The 20,441-nt window shown below is 43.0% G+C and overlaps 1 protein-coding gene across 1 annotated transcript in view; it reads right to left on the bottom strand.

The window, feature by feature from the left end:
- Positions 1-654: 654 nt before the first annotated feature.
- The window catches only part of AIDA (axin interactor, dorsalization associated), a 43,644-nt gene continuing 23,857 nt past the window's right edge, over positions 655-20,441 (bottom strand). Inside the window, exons 8-10 of the mRNA XM_036404629.2 lie at positions 20,314-20,436; positions 4,120-4,237; positions 655-3,239 (exon numbers count right to left, since the gene is read on the bottom strand). Coding sequence (XP_036260522.1) covers positions 3,143-3,239; positions 4,120-4,237; positions 20,314-20,436 — 338 coding nt within the window. The 3' untranslated portion in view covers positions 655-3,142. The remainder of the gene's footprint in view (positions 3,240-4,119; positions 4,238-20,313; positions 20,437-20,441) is intronic.

Raw genomic sequence — 20,441 nt, 5'->3', positions numbered from 1 at the left:
TCAGAAAGGATATTGGTTCAGTAATGTGACAGAGAATGCTACAGTTCTGAGAACAAGAATTGAATCAAGGCCAAATTAATGCTGCTGCAGGGTAATGACCATGTTTACCCTCACGCTGATCTACTCTGACAGAATATGGACTTGCTTCATGTAATCAGGACCATGAGGGCTACAGCTTCCAGAGTTGGAAACCTTAATGAGGTTGTGGAGTTGACCTGTGTTTCTACAGTGCCTCTCCAGTAGAGAAACTTAGAATTTCCCTAATTGCTTTCTGCTTTCCAGAGCACCTTGCAGCATCAAGTGAAGTTTGAGAACTGAGTTTTCATCTTCCTCAGGGTTAAGAGCAATTCAGCCTCTTTAAAAGGAAGGCTAGATTTGGAGAACCTTTTTTACTTCCATCAGAAAAGAAAGCAGCTTTCTGTAAAGCAGAGTTGGGAGTATGTCAACCATGTAAACATCTACTGCAGCTACCGCCACTGAACAACTTTCAAAGCACACCATACATTGGCAGGTCAAGTGTTAGTGCAAGCATTTGGAATAGCAGGCTTTTGACTGTCTCAGTGAGTAAGGTTTCTCACAAGTGCATTGCACTGTCCAAAAGGCAGCCTGAGGGAGGAAAAAAGGAAAACAATGCAGAATAATAAAAAACTCCACTGGGAGGCCATTACAGCTTTACTGCCAGAGTACAAGCAGCCATTAAAGTTGCCACCTAGGTATTACATTCTTACAGTACAAGTGTAAAGCTTTAGATTTCAGATGAAAGACAAGCTGGAACATCACTGAAGCATAAAACAATCCCCAAGCCTGTGGTGTGTGCAGCAGCAGTCCTGGCACTGAGTTCACAGAAAGAAGGCAAGGGATAGAAGCAACTTTAAAAATGGTATTTCACACTCAACAGACATTAATTCACAATCAGTTAAATACAAAGCTCTACTTGTGTATTTAACAAAAATACTTCCAAGTTGACATTTCATAAAACTGGCATTAATACAGACATCTACAAGCTGGGGAAGGGTCCAGGTAAGCAGCAGAAACGATGGGTTTATACTTCAAGGGACAGTATTTCAGTTTGCAGGGTGGCTGGCTGATGATACATACATTGATGAACATCCATGATTAAAAGTCAAGTTCTCCAAATCCAGGATCTTTCCTTCCCCATACAAACCTTTGTGATACTCAGTGTCTCTCCCCTTGCCCATCCTAGCTAACAGTAACTAAAGTTGGATGGAATCTCCCTCTGGATGCAGCAGCATTCACCTTTGACACACACACCCAACTGCAGTGCTTACCCTGGATGGCAGCTGGACCGAACTCCAGAACCAGCCCTTCCACCTTTCAGGGATGCTCAGATCCTGCAATTCCTTGGTCAGAACAAGTGCTGAGCTAGCCAGGGACCACTGACAGGTATATGAGCCAAGCTCGGATTAGTTGCAACCACAGACTAATGTTTTGCTTTGTCCTTTTGCAGAGTTCAGAGGATGATTTGTATTTGGTTTTTAGCAGTGTAGTATTCTCCTTTAGTCTGGTGTCCAGAATGCTCCATTCAGAGGAGTTTCCATAACTCACAGGGGTATCTTGATCATCTCCCATCAGCTTTAAAACCAGTGGGATATTGTAAAGATCCATAAACAGGACAATTCAACTGCCCTTTTTCCCCTCCAACCAGCAGTGGAATTTGGGAAAGTATTGCTGACTTCTGTTGTAACACCTAAATAATGTCATTCCTAGTTATACCAGAGCAAAGAAAGGCAAGAAGATTAGGACATTCAAAACCAGCTTTTCATCCTAATCATTATGATAAAGCCAAAAATGCTGAACAGCTGAGTAGAGACAGACAAATGGCATGAGGAAAAGTAACATCCCTTAACACATGATGGAACATCTTGGGTGAAGTGACAGAAAAGAGGAATGGATGATTCACCTGCATCCAGGCTGTTTAAAATAATTGATGCTATTTTGGGAGCTGGCTCTGTAGTTAGCATAGCAGAGTATTCAGGCACTAGTTAGATATGCAAGAAGTTTATCAAACCATAAAGTATCATATTAAATATCCACGCAAATATATGAAAGATTTGACTGGGTTCTACTTCTTTCCCTTTTTCAGGTCAAAAGGTGAATGCAAGTGTGTCATAATAAGCCAATGTCCTGCAGCTTATTATGCACCAAATAAAAAATACAGAAAATAAATGATAATCCTACCTACTTACATAAAAAGGCAATTTTTGAGTAAGTTTCCAGATTTGCACAAAATATGCAGAAAACTGCATACAATCAGTTTCCATAAGAACAGCAGTTTCATGTAGAACGTGGATCAGCCTGCTAGCCAGACCTACTTTATATAAAGCTCTGGAAAATTGAAACTTCAGCACTGAGGGCCAGTCCTGCTGTCACTGAAATGGCAAAACGCCCACTGCAACCAGGACAAAGCCCTCGAGAAGGCCTCTTTATCCCCCATCTGCCTTTGCAAACCACTCTGTGACAAGATCCAAAAAAGAATAGTTCTATTAGGGAGTAACAGTGACTGAAAAGATTGTAACATGTATTCAAAACATGTTCAGTGTTCTCATCTGCACTTGTCCTCCTCCTGACCTGACCACAGGGACTCATGGCCACCCATCTGACCTGCATCCTCCACTCCCTCACTTCAAAGCACTTGCAGTACCTCAAGCTCCTTCCCAGCCCACCTTGTCCTTCTCTCCAGTCTTCTGTCACCCTGCCCACTCCAGAGGACTCTGAAATGCAGATGAGAGGAACTACAATAGCACAGCAGTGTAAACAGTTAGTAGACCTGCCACATCTTTATTGCTGCAGGTTTGACAAAGGGCACTCTGCATCCTCAGAGGGAGCTTGAGGCAAAAGGAGAAGAATGGTTAAAGATAAAAAGTGATGAACAGCAAACTTAGGAAAAGCAGTCAACCTATATCAAGGCTCTTAAAAAAACCTGTAGCTGGAAGTTACTGAAAAAAATCTTGCATTTGCATGGTGGTCTTGTTCCTGCCCCTGAAGTAGTGCTGTGCAGTGGGAGATGGTCTCGTGTGACCTACTGGCATGAACAGAGTCATCTTCCTGCCCCTCGGAGCCTAAGGCTACTACACAGCTACCAGGATTTGTGGTTCAGTTCACAGAGGTCTCACAACTGGGGTCATTCCTTGTGCAATGTTTGATGGAGGTGAAGGTAAAGTGGTTTCTTGGTCAACAGTTGCAATTTCTTCCTTTTAAAGTCAGTGGGTTTTTTGTACCTGTAACCACAAGAAAGTGCATTAAATCCAAGCGCTAATGGCTGTGCAGGAAGATGAAAGCAAACTAGAAAGCTCATCCTGTACAGATCTTGTTACCCTCACCTTTTAAATAGATCTGACAAGGCTTGCTGTAAGCAACAGTAATGAGTAGGTTTACAGGAAGAAACGGTATTTTCTCTGGATGATTATTTTTACAGAAGTAAGATTTCAATATCTAAGTGAACGTAGTATTTTTGTAAGGAGATTCCCAACGTAATACTCTGGATTGTAGAAGAGACCCAGTATCAGTAACTCAGTACTTCAGAAGTACTCCAGCTAGCACAGACTAAGTACTCTTCCAAGAACTGCGAGATTCACCTCCTTCTGGAATAAAAAACCAAACCCCAGTCCTCAAACCCCTCCCTCACACCTTCAGCCACTCAGCAAGGAGAGGATGCACACCATAACCACTCAATACTGCTTTGAAACGTTCACAAAGTTAATTGCAAATTGGTATCTCATGCCTCAAATCAGATTTCCTTTGCAGAAGTTCTGTACCAAAAGACTGAGTTGATTATTTTTTTAAAATATAGCCAATCTGACAGTCAGGCTAAGCTCCAAATTAAAATCTCCCCTACAGACTTCATTAAATTCAAACAAAATTAAATTACAAACACCAGTATTTTATTTGGAAACTGGTCTAGTTTCTGAGGAGAGTCTCTAACCATCTTACTTGCCTAAAAGCATTTTGTCTTCCCCCCTTCATTGAAAATAAAATATTCCTCATGGAAGCAAATCTAATGAGTCCAAGAAACCTTCCTTAATACAACAAGCCACACATAGTAACTGAAAGCTGGTTCATTTCCTCTATCATTGTCATCCATAATTGTGAGTCACTTACAGTTCTATAACAATTGCCCCAGGTTTAATTTCATCCATCTCCATGAAAGCAAAGCACTTGGTGCTAGTAAACCTTTTCTTAGGCTTGTAGTGTTTGAATTCAAAGAAAATAGCTGCACCTGGAGGGAAAATGAATAGAAAAGTTAGCAATTATAGCTAAGAGTTATCTGAAAAATTTATCTGCCATTAAGCTGCTCTACTTAAATTGAAGGGAATTATCTCCCACACTTCTGTTATTTACTCAAAAGCTACACCCGTGTTCTTACAATGCTCATCACACTCCACTATTCAAACTCTTCACTCTATTTCTCACACCCAGGTACCAATGACTAAGCAGTTGATAAAGCAGCTCAATACTGTGTAGCACAGCAGACTGCTGTTTTTATCTCTTTTCATTTCTCCCTTGCCTGCAAGCCATCCCAATGACCAATTTCAAAGGGACAGGATGCAAAGGTCTATTTTTATCCTTGTCTGGATCTTGAGCCCTGCAGCAGCAGCTCAGGAGCAGCCCAGTGTCTGTGCTCCCAAAGCTCCTGGGCCCTGTTTCGGGTCTCTGGTACTGTTGGAATGTTGGAGGACACAAGACAGATGATGGACTTTGGACCTGGTTAATATAAGAGATTTGATAACAGGATGCCTTGGCAAAAACAAACGGAACTTTGAAAATTAGACCTAGGCTGCAAGCAAATAAAATCAAACGTGTTTACTGGAAAAAGAAAATCCCATTAAACTCTGCAAGCAAGAGAGGTTGTTATATGCATAAGTTTGTGTATGTGATTTTAACCTAATCATTGTAGTACATATTACTAGTCTCCCTGAAATTGTATATAAGCGTTTGTATCCCACAATGAAATCAGATTCTGATCACCGAGTCAGTCTCCCTGTCTCTCTCCATCGCCAACAATTGGTGCCTCCGTGTGGGGGAATGAACTGGCCTGACTGGCAGCAGTCAACAAGCCCCTGGAACTGATCATGACAGTGACAATCAGGGCCCAGAACTGCCTATCTGCTGCCACTGACAGGTGAGCCAGGGGAACTAAAAAAGGAACTAAAAATGGGAAAGGAAATGTCCAAAGAGAGAGAGAAATCTATGAAACCATGCTCACCCTTCTGGACAAGCATGACTCCCCCATCCTAAAGGAGGACCTCAAGAATACTGGAGGTATAAGGTCCTGGAGAATACTTTTTAAGATGTTGAAAAAGCGAGAGCGGCTGGATGCTGCCAGCCCCCTACCCTGCTCTGGCTCTCCTCACTCTTGACTCTCCCTGCCCGCTTGAGGCTGGCACCTCTCAGACTGAAGAGCAGCCACAGCCATCAACCCTGCCCAGACAAAGGAGGGAGAGGCATCCTTTCTAACGGTCATTAGCAGTTTATATCGCTGACCGCAGCTCTAGCAGTAAGGAAGAGGGGGAGCCTTTCTATCCAGGGCCGATAGATTCAGATTATGAGACTGATCCATTCCCTCCTAACCCTTGTGAAAAATGGATGCTACTATAGAAAAAGGCCCTTAAGGAGGGGGACCCCCAAACTTGTGGGAAATCTCAGCATTTGAAAAAGGACTGTTTTGAAAAGGGGGAGGCCAGATCCAAACCTCCTGGTATTTGCCGTCAGTGCCGTAATCAGTGTTGGTCCAAGTATGATTTTGAAGGGCGTCTGATATCGGGAAACTGGAGCCGAAGCACAGAGTGGCACCACTCTGTTATTAGATGGATAGTGAGATGATTGGCTCTCGCAATTAAGGGATAAGTATTGTGTGAGTATTAACAAAAGCTTTAGTGATGTATAGTTATGTTATTGTGGTTTAGATGTCCTCTGTTTTCCCCACAGTTCCCTTTTACCCCCTGTACTGTTGCCATCAGACAGCCTAAATTGTTTAGGACAGGTAAAAAGAAGGTTTGCACATGTGCCCCTTGCATGGGGCAGTTGGGAATGGAAAAGCTTCTTGCTTAGAGGGTGCAGCATGGCAACACCTGACCTCCAATCAAGTTACAAGAAAGCAGTCTCCACCGATAAATGGCAAAGAAGAGCTGACTGACAGACTTTGGGAAGCGCCATGGCTGGCTGATGCAACCCCAGGGGTATAAAAGACTGAGCATCCATCTTGAAGATGAAGTGGCCACGTGGTATGCATGAGAGTCAGTTCTCAGTACTGCAGCTTTTTCCTTATGTAGTATTGTTATTTTGTTAAAGTATATGTATTTTTGTTAAAGTTTAATAAGCATCTTTAAAGCATCTTTGTTAAAGTTTAATGAGCATCTTTAAATTTTCAAAGTGAGCAGTTGTCTCTCACAACTCAAAGACACAGATGCCCCAGCTGATGCCTCAGAGTGGACTGCCGCAAGCCTCAGCTCAGTCTCCCCAAGCAGCCTTCACTGGACCACAGGCAGCCCTGGCCAGACCATTGTGGCTGACAAATGACCCAGCCACACCAGGCAGCACAGGACTGGACATATCAATCAATACCATAGTAACGTTAATTCATTCATGTGTTCATTTCATTCCCACAGGAGTTTTCAGACCACCTGGACAGCATATGCATACTTTGTTTGTTCTCCCTGGAACTGTTGACTCTGACTCATGGCATGGACCCCCCAGCCGCCCTGTGTAGTCCCGGCGGGGAGCCATGTAGTTCAACTCATATCTTCTGCAGCAGCACTCCTATCTGCATCCCCAATAACTGAGAAGAGGGAGGGGGGGTTTTGATTCCACAGGGGTCCCACAGATTTTATAGACACAACGCATTACATCTGAGCATCCTACATGCCAAAGTGACTCTCAAAGGCAGAGGCACTCCTAACAGGACTCATTGATACAGGAGCTGATGTGACTATTATCTCAAAGAGCCAAAGGCCCAGTGAGTGACCACTTATGACTGTGCCTCAGGTACTCCTGGGCATGGGTGGAAGGAGTGAAAGCCTGCAAAGCCAACACTACGTGCAAATAACTACGTACTGATGGGTGGATCGCCACAGTTAAACTTTCTGTGATTTCTGTCCCCTGGTTTTGTGGGGGAGACATGTGTTAACACAATCGAGAATTTTTATGCATTCATATTTTGTACAGGAGTCACTGGGGACACTCAACACCCCCACAATGGTCCCTGGCCGAAGTGCCCCAGGCACTTTCAAGCATTGGAAGGAGCAGCCCAGCTATCAAAAGCCACAGTTCATACATATCTAAAGCCCTGAGAAACATCTAGCCCTGATCAAATTTCCAGTTACTTGCCTTTTTTTTTAAACAAAGTATTTTGTTGTGAATTTTTTGGTACAGCTATTTAGTACTATATAACTAAATCTTATTTTGTTTCAGCCTTCAATGTTTATATCCCACTACTCATATTAAGCCAAATTTAAATCTATCCTATAAGCAATCTTTAAAAGCTGCTGCAGGGGGTGTGGCCCTGCCTGGCACCAGCCAGTGTTGAGATTTACCTTCTAACTTGTGAATTGTGATTTTTAACATGATTGTTACTAGAAAAAATCAAAGGTGTTGGTAAAGAGGTTATAATATATGTTATAAAGTAATTCATGCTTAGAAAGAGAACGTATGTTATAAAATTATAAAATCCAACGAGTCTCTGACCTCAAGCAGCCCAGGGACGTGTAACCACTCTGAAATTTTGAAACTCCTGAAGGCAGCAGGAGAATAATGCTTTGTTTACCAATCAATAGACATGGCCAGCGTGATGATTGTGGAATCATCTTGTGGGGCCATCAGGACACACCCAAGGGTGATCATCGCTTGATAGATACCATCAATCAAGATAACCAAAGTCACTGAGGAAGATCCATCTGAATATGCAATTTCCCCTGACATGATCAGCACCTGCCATTACCCAGGAAACAGCAATTGTCCAGCCCTGAACAGTGAAAGAAACGTTCATACATATACAGGGTTACAAAAGAAATCGGGGCACCTCTGCCTCAGGCATAAAAAACTGTATAAAATAGCCTCGCTGCATTTGTGAACAGAGGGAGATCCAATAGGTCGGATTGAGGCTCACCCAGCGCCGATCCCAGGCTCGACACTGTCTCTTTGGCTGTGGGTTTTTGAGGACTGTAATTTGGTTGTGAAAATAAAATCTTTCGCATTTATTAATTTGGATTTCTGGCTGATCATTTATAACAATTCTGGTGACCGTGACATGATCCAAATTTGGGGTCCAGGGACCCCCTCTCTGGTCAGGAGGCACCCCGGTTATTTCAGTGGCCTGACAGGATTGGGGACCGGCAGAACCGATAAGACACCAAACCAAAGCCAGAACCACAGCCAAAGAGAGGATAAAAATGGGCCCAGAGCTCTTAGGACCTTGGAGCGTTCCAGAGAGGTATCTCCAAAGCACAGTTCTTTCCCACTCAGAAAATCTACATGCACGAAGAATTCACGCAGGAAAAGGAACCATGAGTACCATGTGGTTGAGTGGGGTGTGATCGAGCGTGTGTGTGAGACATGATTCTATCATGAAGCGAGTGTGGACCCCAAGACTGCAGTTCCACTCTCCCATGAGGGAAGTGGTCGGTCGCGGGGGAAGTGGATGCTTGCTTGTTCCTTATCACACATCTGAAGCATGAAACTCGGGGGAGTTCAGGGGTTCGATCATGGTTTGGATCAGGAGGGAAGGGACGTTCCCAAAGGGTTTGGGAGCTGGTAAACCTTCTGATCCAGAAAATCAGGTAAGAGAGCTCATTACCAGTCAAAAAGCCCGTGGAACGGTTCTCTGTGAGGCTAAGTAAGCTGGTAGTTTTTTCATAGACAAAAACCAGTACCGAACAGAGACTCAGGGTTCATGTCGAGAATCCCAGCCAAAAAGGACTTAAGGTAAGAAAGATTGAGAAAAGGAGTTTCCGAAAGATGCGACAGAAAAAGAGCAAGTGTCAGAGAAAATCCCAAGAAAAATCCTCACAGGTTCCTGAAAAGGTTTTGCCTGAAATCCCAAGGGAAAGCCCGTTGGGATGGATGCTAGAACATTGGGAGGCCAATCCCAGGAGGGTGGGAAGATCTAAGGAAAAGATGGTCCATTTTTGCATTGAAAAATGGGGAGGGAAGGAGATTGGGAGGTACGTGGTCTGGCATGGGTGGGAAGATATAAGGAAAAGATGGTCCATTTTTGCGTTGAAAAATGGGGAGGGAAGGAGATTGGGAAGTACGTGGTCTGGCCAGTTTTCGGCACCTTTGAGATGTGGATGTGCCAAACCTTAATACGACCATGTGGTCAGCCAGTACCCGCAAGACTTAGAAGAAACAGAGTATGCTGGAATGTGGAAAAATGCTTGTTCGGCATTGTATCTGATAAAAGCCCACAGATGTTCCGCAACTTGGGGCAGGGAATGGGAGCTGCTGGAGAACCTTCCACCTCCCTATTTGGTCCCTCCACCCCAACCCACTCAAGCCCAGGTACCTCCAGTGCCTGCGCCGCTTCCAGAAGCGTTGCTCCCACAGGGACAGGCTTCGGCACCTCTGCTCCTACAGGAGCAGGCTTCGGCACCTTTGCTCCCATGTGAGCAGCCTCAGGCCCCACCACTGCCCAAATCAGAAGAGAAGCAAGTCCTCCCCACAAGCGGAGTCGACTCTCCCCCAGCCCGCTGAACAAGGCGAAGGACAAGGAGAACGACCACGGATGATAGCGAGGACGAGGAAGAAAAGCCCAACCTCTTCCCTTTACAGGAGGTGCCAATGGCTCTGGGAATTATCGGCGTTGTAAATGTGCCAATCAATACCGGGGACGTCAAAGCTTTCAAGAAAGAAATGGGAAAATTAGTGGAGGACCTGTTGGGGGTGGCAGAAAGATTAGATGAGTTCCTGGGGACTAGCATGTACACCTACGAGGACCTTAATGTGATATTAAGGTCACTGTTCAACAACAAGGAAAGAGAAATGATCAGGCAAGCTGCGATCAGGGATTGGGAAAATAGGAACCCACAGGCGGAGCAGGGACACCAGAGGTGGCTGGACCAGAAACCATCTTGAAGTGCCCAGACAGAAGAAGGCAGACAAAAGATGATAAATCTCAGGAACATGGTGATACAGGGTATATGGGAGGCGGTGCCGAAAGGACAAAACATTCATTAGTGGCAAAATCACGGGAAGACGTAAGAAAGAAATTGGAAAATATAGAGGGATGAGCAAGACAGAGAGTTACAGGACTTGCTTCAAGAAGCTCAGAAAGTCTACATGAGGAGAGATGAGGAAAGGCAGAAAATTCAAGTGAAAGTGTTAGTAGCTGCAGTAAGGGAAACTCAGAAGCAGGAGCAGGTCCGAGACTCGGCAAAGCCAGCACCACCAAAGAAACAGAACCCTTCCCAAGGTAAGGGCTCAGATAATCAGAAAAAGGACATAGAGTGTTATTACTGCAAGCAAAAGGAACACATTCGGAGAAATTGCCCGAAGAAAGACAAGGACAAGAAAATGTTTCAGGAAGATGAGAGGTGTAAGAGGCTTTTCAGTTTGGGGTCCGGGACATCTAAGGAGCCCTTGATAAAATTGAGACTAGGACCCCACAGGCAGGAAGTATTGTTTTTAGTAGACTCTGGAGCCGAACGAACCACAGTGCAGCAATTACCACGAGGATGTTCTATAAGTGACGATACTATGATGGTAATAGGGGCAAAGGGGGAACCTTTGAAGGTTATAACCAATTATAAAAAAAAACAGTTGAAATAGAATCAGAAAATAAGCGTTGTATTGGAAATATGTTGTTGTTCAAGGAAGCAGAATATAATCTGCTGGGAAGGGATTTGATGGTGACACTAGAAATTAGCCTAGTGGTGCAGAATTCCCAGCTCATGGTGAAGTTATACCGACTCACTGCCAAGGATGAGGAGAAAATAGACCCTAAGGTTTGGTACAAGCAAGGGGAGGCTGGGAGGTTGGACATAGAGCCAATTCACATTGAAATTGAGACCTGAAGACCCTATTAGGGTAAAACAGTACCCCATTCCCATTGGAAGGGAGCAAGGGGCTGAAACCAGTGATAGAGGAATTAGTAAAGAAAGGAACGTTGGAGCCATGCATGTCCAGACACAATACCCCAATTTTGGCGGTGCGGAAAACAGATGGAAGTTATAGATTGGTACAGGATTTGAGGGCTGTGAATTAAAGGACTAAGACACTGTTCCCCACGGTTTCGAATCCTTACACTTTGTTAAATAATGTCTCTCCTGAGCATACATAGTATAGTGTGATCAATTTGAAAGATGCTTTCTGGTCTTGTCCTTTAGCAAAGGACAGCAGAGACTATTTTGCATTTCAATGGGAAGACCCAGAAACCAACAGAAAGCAGCAATTCAGGTGGACATCCTTGCCTCAGGGCTTCGTAGATTCCCCAAACCTATTTGGTCAAGCACTTGAGCAAGTGCTGAGTCACTTTGTACCAATGGAAGGAACAAAATTGTTTGTAACACGTGTATGTTACGTGGATGGATATTGTACGTGGATGATTTGTTGATTGCTGATCCAAGGGATGAAGATGTAAGGATGAGCACTGTATTGATCTTGAATCTCTTGGGGGACAAAGGATTGAAAGTGTCTAAGTAAAAGCTTCCGTTCACAGAGCCTGACGTCAGGTACTGGGGACATTTGTTAACCAAGAGAAAGAAGAAATTAGACCCTGAGAGGGTGGTGGGGATTACTGCCCTGCCCCCTCCACGGACAAAAAGGGAGGTGAGACAGTTATTGGGGCTTTTGGGATATTGCCGGCAGTGGATTGAAGGATACAGTGAAAAGGTGAAATTTTTATATGAGAAACTCACAACGGACAAGATAAAATGGACAGAGAAAGACGAGGGTGAATTTAAGGAAGTAAAGGAAGCACTCATGGCAGCACCACTGCTGAGTCTCCCCGATGTGAAAAGGCCATTCCAGCTGTTCATGGATGTCAGCAGTCACACTGCCCATGGTGTGCTAACGCAGGAATGGGCAGAGGCCAGGAAACTGGTAGGTTACTTGTCTAGGCTTCTGGACCCTGTAAGCAGGGGTTGGCCCACCTGCTTGCAAGCAATCGTAGCAGTGGCATTGTTGGTGGAAGAAGCCAAGAAAGTAACTTTTGGGGCCCTGCTGATAGTATTTGCGCTGCGTAACATGCCGAGTGTAATACAGCAAACAGCAGATAAATAGCTCACAGATACTAGGTTGCTAAAGTATGAGGACATTTTGATCCACTCGCCTGATTTGGAACTGCTAACAAACACAGCACAAAATCCAGCCCAATTTTTGTTCGGGGAGGTCTTGGAAAAGCTCATTCATAACTGCACGGAAGTGGTGGAGCTGCAGACCAAGATAAGACCAGATTTAGAGGAGGAGGAATTGGAAAAGGGAGAAAAATGGTTTGTGGATGGGTCAAGCAGAGTGATTGAAGGGAAAAGAAAATCAGGATACGCAGTTGTGGATGGGAGGACAGGAAAAGTGATAGAAGCAGGTCCACTGAACGCAGGATGGTCGGCACAGACATGCGAGCTGTACGCAGTTTTGAGGGCTTTAAAAATGATGAAAGAAAAAAGGGGGACAATTTTTACAGACTCCAAATATGCTTTTGCAGTGATCCACACATTCGGGAAGATTTGGGAAGAGAGAGGGCTGATCAACACTCAAGGACGGGGACTGACGCATGGAGAATTGATAAGGCAAATTTCGGAAGCGATTAGGGAGCCAGAGGGAATTTCAGTCGTGCATGTCAAAGGGCACCAGGTGGGAATGCAGTTTCGAATCCAGGGAAACAACCTGGCAGATAGGAAAGCCAAGAATGCGGTGTTGAGGATGGTAAGTCGAAGGAACCAAGGCTCCAGAACATCCCCCACAGCCCTCCCAGAAAGAAATCAAAAGCTATGAGAAAACGGGGAGAAAATTGGAGGAAGGTAAGTGGAAATTACCAGAGGGGAGAGAGTTGGTATCAAAAGGTTATACCAGGAGAATTTTGAGGAGACTGCACCAGCAAACACATTGGGGGGCTCAGGCCCTAGCAGAACAATTTCTAAAATTCTTTGGGTGCAGAGGGATTTACAAATTGGCCAAACAGGAGGTACAAGGATGCTTGATCTGCCAGAAAGTTAACAAGTCTAAGGCACGACAGGCAGTCCTGGGGAGTCTCCCCATTGTGTACCGACCTTTCAAAAGGATTCAAGTTGATTTTACCAAGCTGCCCAAGATGGGAAGGTACAAATTCGTGCTAGTGATAGTAGACAAATTGACCCATTGGGTAGAAGCTTTTCTGAGTTCAAGAGCAACGGCTCAAACTGTTTCGAAAAGACTTCCAGAGGAAATTGTGCCCCGATATGGGGTGGTGATTTACATAGATTCGCACCAGGGAACTCAATTTACCTCAAAGATTATAAAGCGGTTGGCAGAGGCTCTAGGCATCTGGTGGGAATACCACACTCTGGCATCCCCAGAGTTCCGGACAAGTCGAAAGAATGAATCAGACCTTAGAGGCACAATTAGTGAAATTAATATTGGAGACCCAGATGTCCTGGCTGAAGTGCCTCCCTCTAGCCTTGCTTAATATCAGGACTATGCCTCACTCTGAGATGGGGCTCTCACCGTTCGAAATGTTATATGGAATGCCATATAAACATGGAATGCCATATAAACATGGAATACCTGTGGGACACCCCAGGTTAGAGAATAGTCAGATTCATCCTTACTTGATTGCGATAAACAAGAATTTACAGGAATTAAGGAAACATGGGATAGTATCTCAGAGTGCTCCTCTGGGATTTGCTATCCACAAAATTCAGCTGGGAGACAAAGTGCTTGTGAAGGTATGGAAAGATGTTCCCCTCTACCCTCACTGGGAAGGTCCCTTTCTTGTCCTTCTGATAACAGACATGGCCATTCAGACAGTGGAAAAAGGCTGGACACACGTGTCGTGGGTGAAAAAGGTCGAACATCAGAGGAAGCTCCCGAGTGGAGGATCACTTCTTCCCCTGGAGATTCAGAGATAAAGCTACGCCGTCCAAGTAAATGACCGACAGAGAGCAGATAAGTTGTATACTGTTGAGTTGTGTATGCTATCCTTTTGTGCACTTCAAGTGCGAGTACTGTCTGGAAGTTTTTGTTATACATTGTAGAAGTGGACAGCAGCCGAAGGGGTTGTGTACTCAGTGTTTAAAAGAAGAACTCGAGCTGACTGACCGAATCTTGACTCTTGCCACAAATTTAGGGATCATTGAACAGAATTCTCAAGAGTGGTTTCAGATATTCCAGAACAGTGTACAGGGAAAATTTAATTCAAAGGCAAAGGTCTTAGACACTGAGTGTCGGAAGTCGATCAAAGTACCATGCAGCTCAGATGCGATAATGTTATCCAGATGGAGTGCCTTTAAGAGGAGGTATGTGGTTCAGTCCGAAAACATATTCCCGAAAGAATACTCCTGCTGCCGAGAAGATGGTCTTCCTCGCTGGCACCCCAGGGGGCACATGCAAAGCCAGAGAAGTACGCCTATCGGAAATCCTGATGGGCCTGAGCCTAGTCGTGTGCGGGACATCTAGTCTGCACACTGAGATCCCATCTCACGCAGGGGAACTAAGCCCTGGGGATGAGTGCAGCAGGTGCACTCAGTTTATCCTGAAGGGACAAGGAGGAGGGGGAGTCTCAGCATACCGAGCCCTGGAGGATTGCATCATGGAGCAAGGCAGGTATTGCACGATAAACGACACTCAATTGAAATTATGCAGATTGGGCAAAGAAATGTTGTGTTTCAAACCAAAGGTGAGAGTTAAGGACAGGAGGTCAGATGAGTTCGGCCACAAAATGCAAACAGGGATGTGGGATGAATGTCAATACCCGTTTGTAACCAATGTAATTGGACTGTGTGGGTCAGGGGAAAGGCTGAATTGGTTTTTGTAGCATATTATCAGATTATGTTATGATGACTTGGGAATGTGTATGATGAATGGGAAAACGTACTGGGTCGGGAAAAATTTGAAATATGAAAATAAGCTCACCCTGAACCAGGAGCCTGTCATTTTGGACCTCGTCCAGGCAAATGATGCCAGGGCTCGTTTGCAGTATGATAGCGTTTTCTGTTTTTCAAAGAATAAGGAAGGGGTAGATCCCGAGGGCAAAATTAAACAAATAACTCAGGAATTGAAAAGACAGGAGTCAGAAGTGAGGAAAAAGAGGGTGGAGAAAGAAAGATTAAGAACGTTCAGCGAACAATATGAACAACTGGAGAAACTATATACTGACTGGGGGCTACCTGCCCCTAATCAGGACCTATTCATTGATCTTGTCCAGGAGATCGCGACAGAACTAGGATTGTCGAATTGTTGGATTTGTGGGGGGCTGAAATCCGCCGAGAAATGGTGCTGGAAAGGTGAGAGTTTAACTCCAGAGCAACTGCTGAAATGGAACAACACACGGGTCTCCAAATTGGCACAGAGGCCTGAGGGGTGGGTGTTGGATCAGTGAGTGATTGGGATCATTTGCATCAGCTGAGAGGGAATGGAACATACCGAGATGGTGGGATATACCCCGTGTATATCCACGCTGGCAGTGAATTCAAGTGGTAGGAGCAAGGTCTGGCAACCAGAGCCTCCTATGGGATATTGGAGTCAGAAAAATGAAACAAATTGCGAATGGAATGACCAAATTGGACTTTGGTGGGTCAAGGGCTCTGGAGTTAATCCCTACCAATCCTTGGGGGAATTGAGAGAATGCTGGAGGGAACCAAGAAAAACAAATATAAGGTGGAAAGCCCCAGATAGGATTTACTGGATTTGTGGGAAGAAAGCATATAGCGAGTTACCCCCAAAGTGGAAAGGATCATGCACTCTAGGCATGATACGACCCGTGTTCTTTACTCTCCCCCGAACAAAAAGAAACCTGTTAGCAGTTCCTTTCTATGAGACTCTGAACAGGGAAAAGAGGAGTCTGAAAAAGATACTTCCTATCATAGGTGGCAGGCAGACATGGGGAGAGGAAGAATGGCCAGCAGAAAGAATAATTGATTATTACGGGCCGGCCACTTGGGCTCAAGACGGAAGCTGGGGATATAGGACCCCGGTTTACCTACTGAACTGATTGATCACACTACAGGCAGTGGTAGAAATAGTCTCTAATCACACCTCGGAGGCCCTGGACTTGTTAAGCTGGCAGCACACTCAAATGCGGGCTTTTGTGTAACAGAACAGAATAGAACTAGACTATTTGTTGGCCAAAGAAGGGGGAGTGTGTGGAAGATTCAATGAGTCAGAATGCTGCATTGAGATTGACATCAGGGGTTTGGCAGCATAAATCAAAAAGGTGGCTCATGTCCCAGTCCAGAAATGGAATTCCATCCTACAGGTGACTTGGTGGGGACAGACTATTTAATGGAGCCTGGTGGAACAAAGTGATATTCTTTGTAATCTGTTCAGTAGCTGGGGTCATATTCCTGCCATGTCTCATACCTTGCCTTATTAGGCTGATACACTCCGTGGTACAGGGTATGCAAATAGCAGTAGTACCCATGGACCCGGAGCTGGCTTCTGGACACCAAATATCCAAAATCATTAGCCTGGGGGAAGGTGGACATGAGAGCAAAGCAGCAGAAGTCTTGGCAAAATTTGAAAAACTAATAAGAAGTGACGGGAATGGCTACAATTTATATCAGGGAGTCTCACAAGGAGACCAGGGCATGCAAAGGGTTTGAATAAATCCCCCTTTCTTTGTAGGAGATCCTTGAAGGTGAAGGGTAGATGTAGATAAAATATAGAAAATAGATATAAGGGTTGTAGTGGGAAGCATCAATTAATGTGTTTATATAGAAGGGGAGGGATTGCAATATATGTTATAAAGTAATTCATGCTTACAAAGAGAATGTATGTTATAAAATTATAAAATACAATGAGTCTCTGACCTCAAGCAGCCCAGGGACATGTAACCACTCTGGAATTTCGAAACTCCTGAAGGCAGCAGGAGAATAATGCTTTGTTTACCAATCAATAGACATGGCCAGCGTGATGATTGTGGAATCATCTTGTGGGGCCATCAGGACACACCCAAGGGTGATCATCGCTTGATAGATACCATCAATCAAGATAACCAAAGTCACTGAGGAAGATCCATCTGAATATGCAATTTCCCCTGACATGATCAGCACCTGCCATTACCCAGGAAACAGCAATTGTCCAGCCCTGAACAGTGAAAGAAACGTTCATACATATGCAGGGTTACAAAAGAAATCGGGGCACCTCTGCCTCAGGCATAAAAAACTGTATAAAATAGCCTCGCTGCATTTGTGAACAGAGGGAGATCCAATGTGATATAGGTCGGATTGAGGCTCACCCAGCGCCGATCCCAGGCTCGACACTGTCTCTTTGGCTGTGGGTTTTTGAGGACTGTAATTTGGTTGTGAAAATAAAATCTTTCGCATTTATTAATTTGGATTTCTGGCTGATCATCTATAACAAGGTGGTGTCTTTTTACCTATTATTAACATAGCAAAACTGCATAATTCACTGAGAGTAATTAGATAAGTCATAAATTCACAACTCTTTAGCTTACATTCAAGACAAACCTTGAACTATATCTGCAGTCATTATTTTGAGATTTAACTATAATTAATATATAAACTCACTGTCAGCTTTATTGATTGCTTGCTTTTTACTCCATAGTTCTAACAAGGTAATTATATTGTAAAGATTTCAGTACAGTTGTTTACTTGCATGTTGTTTATTTTGATGTTTAACTATTATATGACAAATTTTCAGTAACCTTTTTGTAATAATAGAGTTTAAAAATGTTAATTCTTATTAAGACTGATTTTTGTTTAGTCTCGGTGATGTTAACTTTAAGTTCTTTTAGATATATTTATTAAGGTTAAGTTTTAGTAACGTTGATTTTAAATATTGTAGAAGTATAACTGTTTGAGGTATAAGATATAATTCCTTTGCTATATAAGTGAATGGCATAAAGATTGAGTGAATTTTTATTAAAATTTCCTCATTTAAATTACAAGATACACCTATTTTGCTATAGAAATAAGAACAGGTTTTGCTATTTTATATATCAGAAGTAGTACTGAAATGGAGGTTCACTTAAGTTAGCAATATAAATTAAGCATTTAAATTTTAGCTTGTAGAATGATGTGTTAAATTTTAACCTTTTACTTAAGAAACCTCTGCCATGGTACAAAGGGCATAGGAAAATTTCTGAAGCTTCTTGCAATAAAGAACAATACTGGGAGAAGACCAAGGAATGCAAGAAACCTAGATAAAGGAGCTCCTCTGTCTCCAAGCTGTTCAACATCAACAGACGTACTCAGATAGGCACCAAGGGACCACAGTGCACGAGCAAAGAAGTTCAAAAGTTCAACCGTGAGGAAGACCATGGCCTTCAGCCTCAAAAACCACTGAAAGACCCCTGTGCAACCACCACTGTGAAGAAGGGCATGGATTTAATAACCATACGAGGCAAGGACAGGCGGGGCCAGGGATTGAATATGCATGAAAAGGTTGTACAATGTAATGTATATGGAACACCTTTGTGAATAAAGATGTGGCCCAGATCGGAGCTCAGGGCACAAGTTTTCACTAGAGCTATCTCACTTGTGCTGGGCACTGACAATACATACCCACTTCATAACTACATCATGTTGTGGAGCCTATTCATTCCGCTTATCGCTTCAGTACTGAAGAATGAGTCTCCTTTTTATGACTGTAATTAGTTATGAGTTATTTAATGCTTTCTTTTACTTTTTTGCTTTAATGTCATATATGACTAGGAAAATATAATCCCAACTTCTTAAGAGAATTTCTACTGATATATTAAGTGGCGCTGATTATGCTGTTAATTTCATGATGTGAATTCACTGAATTTACCATAACAAGCATTACTTTTGTCTATGGTACCATTGACTAACTATAAATGAGAAAGTCAGCTACTTTACAAACCTTCACTTATTGTTGTATAGCTATTCATAAGACATATATTATTTTTCTAACTACTAAGAGGTTTCTAAAATATATTAAAAAGACTCTTCCAGTTAAGAGCCTGGACCCCAGCCAAGTCCTGGCCGTAACTAGTAGAGAAAATTTTCTGCACCAAAATTATCTTCAAGTAATTCTGACTTACCAAATTTGGACCTATAATAGCCAAACCTCCTTTTAAGGTGAACTTGGAAGTCTTACCCGGGAATGATTTTCCAAGCCCTCACTTTAAAAAATAAGGCTTGCCAAATATTACAGACTCTAAGTAATAGTACAATAGTAAAGAAATTTATAAGGCATTGTTTTAAATCACCATTCTGGTTTTCATATGCCACTAATTGTATCTATTATCTGATTTATTTTTACTTAGTTTAAGTTTATTGTTATGTTACATATTGTTTTGTTTTTATGTTACCTTCATGTTCATAACAAGAAACATACATGTTATTAAAAACAAAAAATCAGGGGGGAAGATAGCTCCTCCAGAACTTGACACTAAAAAAATTTTTTTTTGAAAGCAAATTAAATCATATCAAATTGAATCCCACACCTTCCTGAAACACCTTTGGAACTCCAAGAATTAGAGTTCCTGGGTTCTTTAAAATTGGATTTTTGTGTTAATTTTAAATACATGGGAAGAAATCAGTCTAAAGCTTGGGATGTTTCTCCCTATCACTCCATCTATAAGAATCAAGCCTTTTGGTACAATTACACTTCTGGCAGCCTTTCTAAATCCAGTAATGCGGCTGCCATCAGGAACGTTTATAAAGATCAAGCCTGAGCCTTTTAGTGGCTGGAGTTTTTAACTAAAATATTCTTTTTAGGATAGGTGTGTATATGGTAATTTTGATAATAATTGTATTAATCATGATACCTTTCAATGTGCAGAGATTAATTAATAAGGCCATTAAAAGAGTATTTTTGGTCAAAAGGAAACATCTGTCTTGGGCGACACAAGAAAGATGATGGACTTTGGACCTGGTTAACATAAGAGATTTGATAACAGGATGCCTTGGCAAAAACAAACGGAACTTTAAAAATTAGACCTAGACTGCAAGAAAATTAAATCAAATGGGTTTACCGGAAAAAGAAAATTCCATTAAATTCTGCAAGCAAGGGATGTTGTTATATGCATAAGTTTGTGTATGTGATTTTAACCTAATCATTGTAGTACACATTACTAGTCTCCCTGAAATTGTATATAAGCGTTTGTATCCCACAATGAAATCAGATTCTGATCACCAAGTCAGTCTCCCTGTCTCTCTCCATTGCCGACATGGTACCACATACCTTTTGTTAGTCTTTCAATGTGTTTCTGAATCTCAATGTCCACATTAAAATGGACATATGTGTCCTCCTTCCTCAAAGCCACAGGAGTATCCTGCACAGGAGTCAGATCTATCCCATTCAAATCTGCA

Source organism: Molothrus ater, chromosome 3 (assembly GCF_012460135.2).
Source record: "Molothrus ater isolate BHLD 08-10-18 breed brown headed cowbird chromosome 3, BPBGC_Mater_1.1, whole genome shotgun sequence".
Taxonomy (NCBI): Eukaryota; Metazoa; Chordata; class Aves; order Passeriformes; family Icteridae; genus Molothrus; species Molothrus ater.
The sequence above is the reverse complement of the archived record's forward strand: the minus strand, read 5'-3'. Positions and strand labels throughout refer to the sequence as shown.